A 12,500-nucleotide genomic window follows, 5' to 3' on the forward strand; every position below is an offset into this window, starting at 1 on the left:
CCCTCAGTACTGCCCCTCCGACAGTGCGGGGCTCCCTCAGTACTGCCCCTCCGACAGTGCGGCGCTCCCTCAGTACTGCCCCTCCGACAGTGCGGCGCTCCCTCAGTACTGCCCCTCCGACAGTGCAGCGATCCCTCAGTACTGGCCCCAAGGTGGGGAGGTGTTTGGCCGGGATTACGGGATTACGGGATTACGGATTACGGGAGCTCGGTGCCCCAGTGACGATACTGTTTGGTTCCCAAGGCTCGAGCTTCCTGCTGATCCGGAGCTGGCTGGCAGGCGGAGTTTGCCGCTGCCCGGCCAGGATGGACGGGAAGACAGTGATCATCACCGGCGCCAACAGCGGGATCGGACGGGAGACGGCGCGGGAGCTCGCCCAGAGAGGTACGGGCACTGGCCCCTCCCCCGCCCCACCGTGCACCTCCCTCTCCCTCCCTCTCTCTCTCCCTCCCCCTCCCCTTCTCTCCCTCCGCCCCCTCTCTCTCCCTCTCTCCCTCCCCCTCTCTCCCTCCGCCCCCTCTCTCCCGCTCTCCCTCCCCCTCTCTCCTCTCTCTCCTCCGCCCCTCCTCTCTCCCTCCTCCTCTCCCTCCCCTCTCTCCCTCCGCCCCCTCTCTCTCCCTCTCTCCCTCCCCCTCTCTCCCTCTCTCCCTCCCCTCTCTCCCTCCCCCTCTCTCCCTCCCCTTCTCTCCCTCCGCCCCTCTCTCTCCCTCTCTCCCTCCCCCTCTCTCCCTCCGCCCCCTCTCTCCCGCTCTCCCTCTCCCCTCTCTCCCTCTCTCCCTCCCCCTCTCTCCCGCCCCCTCTCTCCCTCCCCCTCTCTCCCGCCCCCTCTCTCCCTCCCCTCTCTCCCTCCCCCTCTCTCCCTCCCCCTCTCTCCCTCCGCCCCCTCTCTCCCTCTCCCTCCCCTCTCTCCCTCCCTCTCTCTCCCTCCCCTCTCTCCCTCCGCCCCCTCTCCCCTCTCTCCCTCCCCCTCTCTCCCTCCGCCCCCTCTCTCTCCCTCTCCCCCTCTCTCCCTCCCCCTCCCTCCCCCTCCCCCCTCGCCCACCACCACTGACGGCCCCCCTGTGCCCCCCCCCAGGGGCGCGGGTGATCATGGCGAGCCGGGACGTGGAGAAGAGTGAGCTGGTGGCGGAGGAGCTGAGGGCGAGTGTTTGCACCGACAGCATTGTGGTGTACAAACTGGACCTGGGCTCGCTGAGCTCCATCCACAACTTCACCAAGGAGATGGCCGAGAAAGAGAGGCACATCGACGTCCTCATCAACAACGCAGGTAGGCGGGGGAGGGGCGAGGGAGGGGAGGGGCGAGGGGGGAGGAGGGGAGGAGGAGGGGGACGGGAGGGCGGGAAGGGCGAGGGGGGGGAGGAGGAGGAGGACGGGAGAGAGGCGAGGGGGGGAGGAGGAGGGGGACGGGAGGGGCGAGGGGAGGGGGGAGGAGGAGGAGGAGGAGGAGGGGGACGGGAGGGGCGAGAGGGAGGGGGGAGGAGGAGGGAGGAGGAGGAGGGGGACGGGAGGGGCGAGGGGAGGGGGGAGGAGGGGAGAGAGGAGGGGGACGGGAGGGGCGAGGGGAGGGGGGAGGAGGAGGGGGACGGGAGGGGCGAGGGGGGGGAGGAGGAGGGGGACGGGAGGGGCGAGGGGAGGGGGAGGAGGAGGAGGAGGAGGAGGAGGGGGACGGGAGGGGGGGAAGGGCGAGGGGATGGGCATGGGGGGGAGGGGGAGGGGAGGGGGGAGGGAAGGGTGAGGGGAGGGGAGGGGAGGGGACAGCGGAGGGCTGGGGAGGGACAGTGAGGGGCGGGGCAGGGTTAGGTGGAGGGGCCGAATTGGGGTCTGGGTAGAAGTTATACTTTTTATAAATTCATTCTCTACCTGTGGGCGTCGCTGGCCAAGGCCGGCGTTTATTGCCCGTCCTAGTCGCCCCTTGAGAAGGTGGTGGTGAGCCCCCTTCTTGAACCGCTGCAGTCCGTGTGGTGAAGGTGCTCCCACAGTGCTGTTAGGGAGGGAGTTCCAGGGATTGGGACCCAGCGACGATGGAGGAACGGCCGATATATTTCCAAGTCGAGGGATGGTGTGTGACTGGGAGGGGAACGTGGAGGGGGTGGGTTCCCATGGACCTGCTGCCCTTGACCTTCTAGGTGGTAGAGGTCGCGGGTTTGGGAGGTGCTGCCGAAGAAGCCTTGGCGAGTTGCCGCGGTGCATCTTGTGGACGGTGCACACTGCAGCCACGGTGCGCCGGTGGTGGAGGGAGTGAGTGTTGGAGGTGGTGGAGGGAGTGAGTGTTGAAGGTGGTGGAGGGAGTGAGTGTTGGAGGTGGTGGAGGGAGTGAGTGTTGGAGGTGGTGGAGGGAGTGAGTGTTGAGGCGTGGAGGAGGAGTGAGTGTTGGAGGTGGTGGAGGGAGTGAGTGTTGAGGTGGTGGAGGGAGTGAGTGTTGAAGGTGGTGGAGGGAGTGAGTGTTGAAGGTGGTGGAGGGAGTGAGTGTTGGAGGTGGTGGAGGGAGTGAGTGTTGGAGGTGGTGAGGGAGTGAGTGTTGGAGGTGGTGGAGGGAGTGAGTGTTGGAGGTGGTGGAGGGAGTGAGTGTTGGAGGTGGTGGAGGGAGTGAGTTTTGGAGGTGGTGAGGGAGTGAGTGTTGGAGGTGGTGGAGGGGAGTGAGTGTTGAAGGTGGTGGAGGGAGTGAGTGTTGGAGGTGGTGGAGGGAGTGAGTGTTGAAGGTGGTGGAGGGAGTGAGTGTTGGAGGTGATGGAGGGAGTGAGTGTTGGAGGTGGTGGAGAGAGTGAGTGTTGGAGGTGGTGGAGGGAGTGAGTGTTGGAGGTGGTGGAGGGAGTGAGTGTTGGAGGTGGTGGAGTGAGTGAGTGTTGGAGGTGGTGGAGGGAGTGAGTGTTGAAGGTGGTGGAGGGAGTGAGTGTTGGAGGTGGTGGAGGGAGTGAGTGTTGAAGGTGGTGGAGGGAGTGAGTGTTGGAGGTGGTGGAGGGAGTGAGTGTTGGAGGTGGTGGAGGGAGTGAGTGTTGGAGGTGGTGGAGGGAGTGAGTGTTGGAGGTGGTGGAGGGAGTGAGTGTTGAAGGTGGTGGAGGGAGTGAGTGTTGGAGGTGGTGGAGGGAGTGAGTATTGGAGGCGGTGGAGGGAGTGAGTGTTGGAGGCGGTGGAGGGAGTGAGTGTTGAAGGTGGTGGAGGGAGTGAGTGTTGGAGGTGGTGGAGGGAGTGAGTGTTGGAGGTGGTGGAGGTGAGTGAGTGTTGGAGGTGGTGGAGGGAGTGAGTGTTGGAGGTGGTGGAGGGAGTGAGTGTTGGAGGTGGTGGGAGCGTGGCCCATCGAGCGGCTGCTTTGTCCTGGATGGTGTCGAGCTTCTCGAGTGTTTGTTGGAGCTGCACCATCCGGCAAGTGGGGAGTGTTCCCTCACCATCATCGTAGGCAGTCCCTCGGAATCGAGGAAGACTTGCTTCCACTCTAACAATGAGTCCTTCGGTGGCTGAACAGCCCAATATGAGAGCCACAGTCCCTGTCACAGGTGGGACAGACAGTGGTTGAGGGAAGGGGAGGGTGGGACAAACAGTGGTTGAGGGAAGGGGAGGGTGGGACTGGTTTGCCGCACACTCCTTCCGCTGCCTGCGCTTGGTTTCTGCACGCTCTCAGCGACGAGACTCGAGGTGCTCAGCGCCCTCCCGGATGCACTCCCTCCACTTAGGGCGGACTGGTCTTTGGGCCCAGGGACTCCCAGGTGTCGGTGGGGATGTTGCACTTTATCAGGGAGGCTTTGAGGGTGGTCCCTTGTAACGTTTCCTCTGCCCACCTTTGGCCCGTTTGCCCGTGAAGGAGTTCCGAGTAGAGCGCTTGCTTTGGGGAGTCTCGTGTCGGGGGGACATGCGGACAATGTGGCCCTGCCCAGCGGAGCTGGTCGAGTGTGGTCAGTGCTTCAATGCTGGAGATGTTGGGCCTGGTCGAGGACGCTAACGTTGGTGCATCTGTCCTCCCGGGGGATTTGCAGGATCTTGCGGAGACAGCGTCGGTGGTATTTCTCCAGCGACTTGAGGTGTCTACTGTACATGGTCCATGTCTCTGAGCCATACAGGAGGGCGGGTATCACTACAGCCCTGTAGACCATGAGCTGGGGGTGAGGTGTCTACTGTACATGGTCCATGTCTCTGAGCCATACAGGAGGGCGGGTATCACTACAGCCCTGTAGACCATGAGCTGGGGGTGAGGTACCTACTGTACATGGTCCGTGTCTCTGAGCCATACAGGAGGGCGGGTATCACTACAGCCCTGTAGACCATGAGCTGGGGGTGAGGTGTCTACTGTACATGGTCCATGTCTCTGAGCCATACAGGAGGGCGGGTATCACTACAGCCCTGTAGACCATGAGCTGGGTGGTGGATTTGAGGGCCCGGTCTTCAAACACACTTTTCCTCAGGCGACCGAAGGCTGCACTGGTGCACTGGAGGCGGGGTTGGATCTCGACGATGCCTGCCCTGGTTGATAGGAGGCTCCCGAGGTATGGGAAATGGTCCACGTTGTCCAGGGCCGGGCCGTGGATCTTGATGACTGGGGGGCAGTGCTGGGCGGTGAGGACAGGCTGGGGGAGGACCTTTGTCTTACGGATGTTTAGCATAAGGCCCATGCTCTCGTACACCTCAGTAAATACATCGACTGTGTCCTGGAGTTCAGCCTCTGTGTGTGTGAGCAGACGCAGGCATCGTCCGTGTACTGTAGCTCAACGACAGAGGTCGGGGTGGTCTTGGACCTGGCCTGGAGACAGCGAAGGTTAAACAGCTTCCCACTGGTTCTGTAGTTTAGTTCCACTCCAGCGGGGAGCTTGTTGACTGTGAGGTGGAGCAAGGCAGCGAGGGAGATTGAGACGAGGGTTGGGGCGATGACACAGCCCTGTTTGACCCCGGTCCGGCGAGGATTGGGTCTGCGATGGATCCGTTCCATCACACACCTGACTTGTGGCTTGTCGATGGTGGAGAGGCTTTGGGGAGTCGGGAGGAGAGACACTGGCCGCAGAATACCCAGCCTCTGACCTGCTCTTGTCGCCTGTGAGTCAGAAAAGGGTTTGGTGTTGGGCGGGTTATGGATTTGGTTGCTGACCAAGTCCAAGGGTGGCGAGGTGCGAGGGAAACGGAGGGGAAGAGGTGTTCCCGAGACCACCCCTCCACAAAAAGCCCCAGAGACAGGGGGCCGAGACTCACTGGTCAGCCAGGACTCTTTGACCGGGTGATGCATCGTGGGTAACCACGGTCATCTGGAGCTTAACTGCCTCAGGGAGTCAGTGGGGGAGGGGAAGGGGGAGGGGGGGTTGGAAGAAATGAGAAAAATGTCAACCAAGCTCCACCTACCACCCAATGTGGGTGTCGTGTGCGAGGGAAGTACTGAGGGAGTGCCGCACTGTCGGAGGGGCGGTACTGAGGAAGCGCCGCACTGTCGGAGGGGCAGTACTGAGGGAGTGCCGCACTGTCGGAGGGGCAGTACTGAGGGAGTGCCGCACTGTCGGAGGGGCAGTACTGAGGGAGCGCCGCACTGTCGGAGGGGCAGTACTGAGGGAGTGCCGCACTGTCGGAGGGGCAGTACTGAGGGAGCGCCGCACTGTCGGAGGGGCAGTACTGAGGGAGTGCCGCACTGTCGGAGGGGCAGTACTGAGGGAGTGCCGCACTGTCGGAGGGGCGGTACTGAGGGAGCGCCGTACTGTCGGAGGGGCAGTACTGAGGGAGCGCCGCACTGTCGGAGGGGCAGTACTGAGGGAGTGCCGCACTGTCGGAGGGGCAGTACTGAGGGAGTGCCGCACTGTCGGAGGGGCGGTACTGAGGGAGCGCCGTACTGTCGGAGGGGCAGTACTGAGGGAGCGCCGCACTGTCGGAGGGGCGGTACTGAGGGAGCGCCGTACTGTCGGAGGGGCAGTACTGAGGGAGCGCCGCACTGTCGGAGGGGCAGTAGCACTGTCAGAGGGGCGGTACTGAGGGAGCGCCGCACTGTCAGAGGGGCGGTACTGAGGGAGCGCCGCACTGTCGGAGGGGCGGTACTGAGGGAGGGCCGCACTGTCGGAGGGGCGGTACTGAGGGAGCGCCGCACTGTCGGAGGGGCGGTACTGAGGGAGGGCCGCACTGTCGGAGGGGCGGTACTGAGGGAGGGCCGCACTGTCGGAGGGGCGGTACTGAGGGAGCCCCGCACTGTCGGAGGGGCAGTACTGAGGGAGCCCCGCACTGTCGGAGGGGCAGTACTGAGGGAGCCCCGCACTGTTGGAGGGGCTGTATTTCGGGATGAGACATTAAACCGAGGCCCCGTCTGCCCTCTCGGGTGGATGTAAAAGATCCCGGGGCCACTATTGGAAGAAGAGCAGAGGGAGTTCTCCCCGGGGTCCTGGGGCCAATATTTATCCCTCGACCAACATCACTAAAACAGACGACCCGGGTCATTATCACATCGCTGTGTGTGGGAGCTTGCTGTGCACAAATTGGCGTTTCCCACAATACAACAGTGAACGCCCTCCGATAGTCCTTCACTGGCCGTGAGGCTTTGGGACGTCCCGGGGGGGTGAAAGGGGCGGGGGAGATGATAAATGAATCGGGCGCCCATTTTGGATTCTTCGTGTGTCACCTGTTAAATGTTCCCCCTCCTCCCCGCCCCTTCACCCCCAACCTGCTGACCTCCCTGACCCCCCGATCCCTGAAAATCCCGACCCTGTGACCCCCGACATCTCTAACCTCCCTGACCCCCTGACCCCCCCGATCCCCTGAAACCCCCGACCCTGTGACCCCCGACATCCCTGACCTGCCGACTTCCCTGACCTCCTGAACCCCTGAACCCCTGAACCCCTTCACCCCCTGCCCCCTGACCCCTCGATCCCCTCGATCCCCCGATCCCCTGACCCCCTGACCCCATGGCCCCCTGACCTCCCTGACACCCCGATCCCCCTGAACCCCCTCCCCGATCCCCTGACCCCATGACACCCTGCCCCCCCCCCGGTCCCCTGACCCCCTGACCCCCCGATCCCCTGACCCCATGACACCCTGACCCCCGATCCCCTGACCCCATGACCCCCTGCCCCCCGACCCCCTTCACCCTTGACCTCCTGACCTCCTTGACCCCTGACCCGCCACACCCTGCCCCTTCACCTTCACCCCCACCCCCGCCCCCGTTTATCGCCCTCCAGGGGCCCCCATTGGGCCGAGGCAGGAGACCTCGGACGGATTCGAGATGCAGATTGGCGTCAACCACTTCGGCCACTTCCTGCTGACCGTCCTCCTGCTGGAGCAGCTCAAGAGTGACCCGCCGAGCCGGATCATCATCGTCTCGAGCAGGGCCCACCGCATCGGTGAGTGTGTCCGGGCCCACGGGGGGGGTCCCGAGTGGTGTCCGGGCCCACGGGGGGGGTCCCGAGTGGTGTCCGGGCCCAAGGGGGGGGTCCCGAGTGGTGTCCGGGCCCAAGGGGGGGTCCTGAGTGGTGTCCGGGCCCACGGGGGGGGTCCCAAGTGTGTCCGGGCCCACGGGGGGGGTCCCGAGTGGTGTCCGGGCCCAAGGGGGGGGTCCCGAGTGGTGTCCGGGCCCACAGGGGGGGTCCCGAGTGGTGTCCGGGCCCACGGGGGGGGTCCCAAGTGTGTCCGGGCCCACGGGGGGGGTCCCGAGTGTGTCCGGGCCCACGGGGGGGGTCCCGAGTGGTGTCCGGGCCCAAGGGGGGGGGTCCCGAGTGGTGTCCGGGCCCAAGGGGGGGGGTCCCGAGTGGTGTCGTGGGGCTGGGGGGGGGGGTCCCGAGTGGTGTCGTGGGCTGGGGGGGGTCCCGAGTGGTGTCGTGGGCTGGGGGGGTCCCGAGTGGTGTCGTGGGGCTGGGGGAGGGGGTCCCGAGTGGTGTCGTGGGGCTGTGGGGGGGGGGGTCCCGAGTGGTGTCGTGGGGCTTGGGGGGGGGGGGGTCCCGAGTGGTGTCGTGGGGCTGGGGGCCGGGGGGGGGTCCGAGTGGTGTCGTGGGGCTGGGGGGTGGGGGGGGTCCCGAGTGGTGTCGTGGGGCTGGGGGGGGGGGTCCCGAGTGGTGTCGTGGGGCTGGGGGGGGGGGGGTCCCGAGTGGTGTCGTGGGGCTGGGGGGGGGGGGGGTCCCGAGTGGTGTCGTGGGGCTGGGGGGGGGGGTCCCGAGTGGTGTCGTGGGGCTGGGGGGGGGGGGTCCCGAGTGGTGTCGTGGGGCTGGGGGCCGGGGGGGTCCCGAGTGGTGTCGTGGGGCTGGGGGGGGGTCCCGAGTGGTGTCGTGGGGCTGGGGGGGGGGGTCCCGAGTGGTGTCGTGGGGCTGGGGGCCGGGGGGGGTCCCGAGTGGTGTCGTGGGGCTGGGGGGGGGTCCCGAGTGGTGTCGTGGGGCTGGGGGGGGGGGGGGGTCCCGAGTGGTGTCGTGGGGCCGGGGGGGGGGGTCCCGAGTGGTGTCGTGGGGCTGGGGGGGGGGGGGGGGTCCCGAGTGGTGTCGTGGGGCCGGGGGGGGGGTCCCGAGTGGTGTCGTGGGGCTGGGGGGGGGGGGGTCCCGAGTGGTGTCGTGGGGCTGGGGGGGGGGGTCCCGAGTGGTGTCGTGGGGCTGGGGGGGTCCCGAGTGGTGTCGTGGGGCTGGGGGGGGGGGGGTCCCGAGTGGTGTCGTGGGGCTGGGGGGGGGGGGGGTCCCGAGTGGTGTCGTGGGGCCGGGGGGGGGGGGGTCCCGAGTGGTGTCATGGGGCTGGGGGGGGGCGTGGAGTCCTGGGTGGGCGGGTTGGGATCCCGGGGGGGGAGGGGAGAGCACGAGGGAACAGCCGCCTCGGTCGAGAAGAAACCAGTAACTAGTGGGGTGCCGCGGGGATCAGTGCTGGGGCCCCAACTATTTACAATCTATATTAACGACTGGGAAGAAGGGACTGAGTGTAACGGAGACAAGTTTGCTGACAATGGGAGGAAAAGCAACGTGTGAGGAGGACACAAAAAATCTACAAAGGGACACAGACAGGCTAAGTGAGTGGGCAAACATTTGTCAGCTGGAGTATAATGTGGGAAAGTGTGAGGTCATGCACTTTGGCAGAAAAAAATCACAGAGCAAGTTATTATTTAAATGGAGAAAGATTACAAAGTGCCGCAGTACAGCGGGACCTGGGGGTTACTTGTACATGAAACACAAAAGGTTAGTATGCAGGTACAGCAAGTGATCAGGAAGGCCAATGGTATCTTGGCCTTTACTGCAAAGGGGATGGAGTATAAAAGCAGGGAAGTCTTGCTCCTCTTCCTCCGACCAGCCTCAGGTCTAACACACAGCGTTTCCCACCCCCTTGCCTCTCACAGGGAAGATTCACTTAAACGACATCCACATGAAGGGATGTTACAATCCGCTGGTCGCCTACTGCCAGAGCAAGTTGGCCAACATCCTCTTCACCCGCGAGCTGGCACAACGACTGAAAGGTACGGAGGGGGGGGGGCGGTCACTGGGGGGGGGGCACATCGGGGGCAACCACTGCCGGGGGCGGGAGGGTGTTGGGGCATCTCTCGGAGTGGGACAGTGTAGAGGGAGCTTTACTCTGTATCTAACCCCCTGTACCTGCCCTGGGAGTGTTTGATGGGACAGTGTAGAGGGAGCTTTACTCTGTATCTAACCCCCTGTACCTGCCCTGGGAGTGTTTGATGGGACAGTGTAGAGGGAGCTTTACTCTGTATCTAACCCCCTGTAATTGCCCTGGGAGTGTTTGATGGGACAGTGTAGAGGGAGCTTTACTCTGTATCTAACCCCCTGTACCTGCCCTGGGAGTGTTTGATGGGACAGTGTAGAGGGAGCTTTACTCTGTATCTAACCCTGTGTACATAAGAACATAAGAATTCGGAACAGGAGTAGGCCATCTAGCCCCTCGAGCCTGTTCCGCCATTCAACAAGATCATGGCTGATCTGGCCGTGGACTCAGCTCCACTTACCCGCCCGCTCCCCGTAACCCTTAATTCCCTTATTGGTTAAAAATCTATCTATCTGTGACTTGAATACATTCAATGAGCTAGCCTCAACTGCTTCCCTGGGCAGAGAATTCCACAGATTCACAACCCTCTGGGAGAAGAAATTCCTTCTCAACTCGGTTTTAAATTGGCTCCCCCGTAGTTTGAGGCTGTGCCCCCTAGTTCTAGTCTCCCCGACCAGTGGAAACAACCTCTCTGCCTCTATCTTGTCTATCCCTTTCATTATTTTAAATGTTTCTATAAGATCACCCCTCATCCTTCTGAACTCCAACGAGTAAAGACCCAGTCTACTCAATCTATCATCATAAGGTAACCCCCTCATCTCCGGAATCAGCCTCGTGAATCGTCTCTGTACCCCCTCCAAAGCTAGTATATCCTTCCTTAAGTAAGGTGACCAAAACTGCACGCAGTACTCCAGGTGCGGCCTCACCAATACCCTGTACAGTTGCAGCAGGACCTCCCTGCTTTTGTACTCCATCCCTCTCGCAATGGAGGCCAACATTCCATTCGCCTTCCTGATTACCTGCTGCACCTGCAAACTAACTTTTTGGGATTCATGCACAAGGACCCCCAGGTCCCTCTGCACCGCAGCATGTTGTAATTTCTCCCCATTCAAATAATATTCCCTTTTACTGTTTTTTTCCCCCAAGGTGGATGACCTCACATTTTCCGACATTGTATTCCATCTGCCAAACCTTAGCCCATTCGCTTAACCTATCCAAATCTCTTTGCAGCCTCTCTATGAGTCCTCTACACAACCCGCTTTCCCACTAATCTTTGTGTCATCTGCAAATTTTGTTACACTACACTCTGTCCCCTCTTCCAGGTCATCTATGTATATTGTAAACAGTTGTGGTCCCAGCACCGATCCCTGTGGCACACCACTAACCACCGATTTCCAACCCGAAAAGGACCCATTTATCCCGACTCTCTGCTTTCTGTTAGCCAGCCAATTCTCTATCCATGCTAATACATTTCCTCTGACTCCGTGTACCTCTATCTTCTGCAGTAACCTTTTGTGTGGCACCTTATCGAATGCCTTTTGGAAATCTAAATACACCACATCCATCGGTACACCTCTATCCACCATGCTCATTATATCCTCAAAGAATTCCAGTAAATTAGTTAAACATGATTTCCCCTTCATGAATCCATGTTGCGTCTGCTTGATTGCACTATTCCTATCCAGATGTCCCGCTATTTCTTCCTTAATGATAGTTTCAAGCATTTTCCCCACTACAGATGTTAAACTAACCGGCCTATAGTTACCTGCCTTTTGTCTGCCCCCTTTTTTAAACAGAGGCGTTACATTAGCTGCTTTCCAATCCGCTGGTACCTCCCCAGAGTCCAGAGAATTTTGGTAGATTATAACGAATGCATCTGCTATAACTTCCGCCATCTCTGTTAATACCCTGGGATGCATTTCATCAGGACCAGGGGACTTGTCTACCTTGAGTCCCATTAGCCTGTCCAGCACTACCCCCCTAGTGATACTGATTGTCTCAAGGTCCTCCCTTCCCACATTCCTGTGACCAGCAATTTTTGGCATGGTTTTTGTGTCTTCCACTGGGAAGACCGAAGCAAAATAATTGTTTAAGGTCTCAGCCATTTCCACATTTCCCATTATTAAATCCCCCTTCTCATCTTCTAAGGGACCAACATTTACTTTAGTCACTCTTTTCTGTTTTATATATCTGTAAAAGCTTTTACTGTCTGTTTTTATGTTTTGCGCAAGTTTACCTTCGTAATCTATCTTTCCTTTCTTTATTGCTTTTTTAGTCATTCTTTGCTGTTGCTTCAAATCTTCCCAATCCTCTAGTTTCCCACTAACCTTGGCCACCTTATACGCATTGGTCTTTGATTTGATACTTTCCTTTATTTCCTTGGTTATCCACGGCTGGTTATCCCTTCTCTTACCGCCCTTCTTTTTCACTGGAATATATTTTTGTTGAGCACTATGAAAGAGCTCCTTAAAAGTCCTCCACTGTTCCTCAATTGTGCCACCGTTTAGTCTGTGTTCCCAGTCTACTTTAGCCAACTCTGCCCTCATCCCACTGTAGTCCCCTTTGTTTAAGCATAGTACGCTCGTTTGAGACACGACTTCCTCACCCTCAATCTGTATTACAAATTCAACCATATTGTAATCACTCATTCCGAGAGGATCTTTTACTAGGAGATCGTTTATTTTTCCTGTCTCATTACACAGGACCAGATCTAAGATAGCTTGCTTCCTTGTAGGTTCTGTAACATACTGTTCTAAGAAACAATCCCGTATGCATTCTATGAATTCCTCCTCCAGGCTACCCCGTGCGATTTGATTTGACCAATCGATATGTAGGTTAAAATCCCCCATAACTACTGCCGTTCCTTTTTCACATGCCTCCATTATTCCCTTGATTATTGCCCGCCCCACCGTGAAGTTATTATTTGGGGGCCTATAAACTACGCCCACCAGTGACTTTTTCCCCTTACTATCTCTAATCTCCACCCACATGATTCAACATTTTGTTCATTAGAGCCAATATCGTCTCTCACAACTGCCCTGATATCATCCTTTATTAACAGAGCTACCCCACCTCCTTTCCCTTCT

At 60.1% G+C, this 12,500-nt stretch overlaps 1 protein-coding gene across 1 annotated transcript in view; it reads left to right on the top strand.

Moving 5' to 3' along the window:
* The first annotated feature begins 305 nt into the window (after positions 1–305).
* Positions 306–12,500, top strand: part of LOC139249563 (retinol dehydrogenase 11-like) — a 17,131-nt gene continuing 4,936 nt past the window's right edge. Inside the window, exons 1-4 of the mRNA XM_070872502.1 lie at positions 306–384; positions 1,076–1,267; positions 7,131–7,292; positions 9,254–9,370. Coding sequence (XP_070728603.1) covers positions 306–384; positions 1,076–1,267; positions 7,131–7,292; positions 9,254–9,370 — 550 coding nt within the window. The remainder of the gene's footprint in view (positions 385–1,075; positions 1,268–7,130; positions 7,293–9,253; positions 9,371–12,500) is intronic.

Source organism: Pristiophorus japonicus, unplaced genomic scaffold (genome assembly GCF_044704955.1).
Source record: "Pristiophorus japonicus isolate sPriJap1 unplaced genomic scaffold, sPriJap1.hap1 HAP1_SCAFFOLD_3241, whole genome shotgun sequence".
Lineage (NCBI taxonomy): Eukaryota > Metazoa > Chordata > Chondrichthyes > Pristiophoridae > Pristiophorus > Pristiophorus japonicus.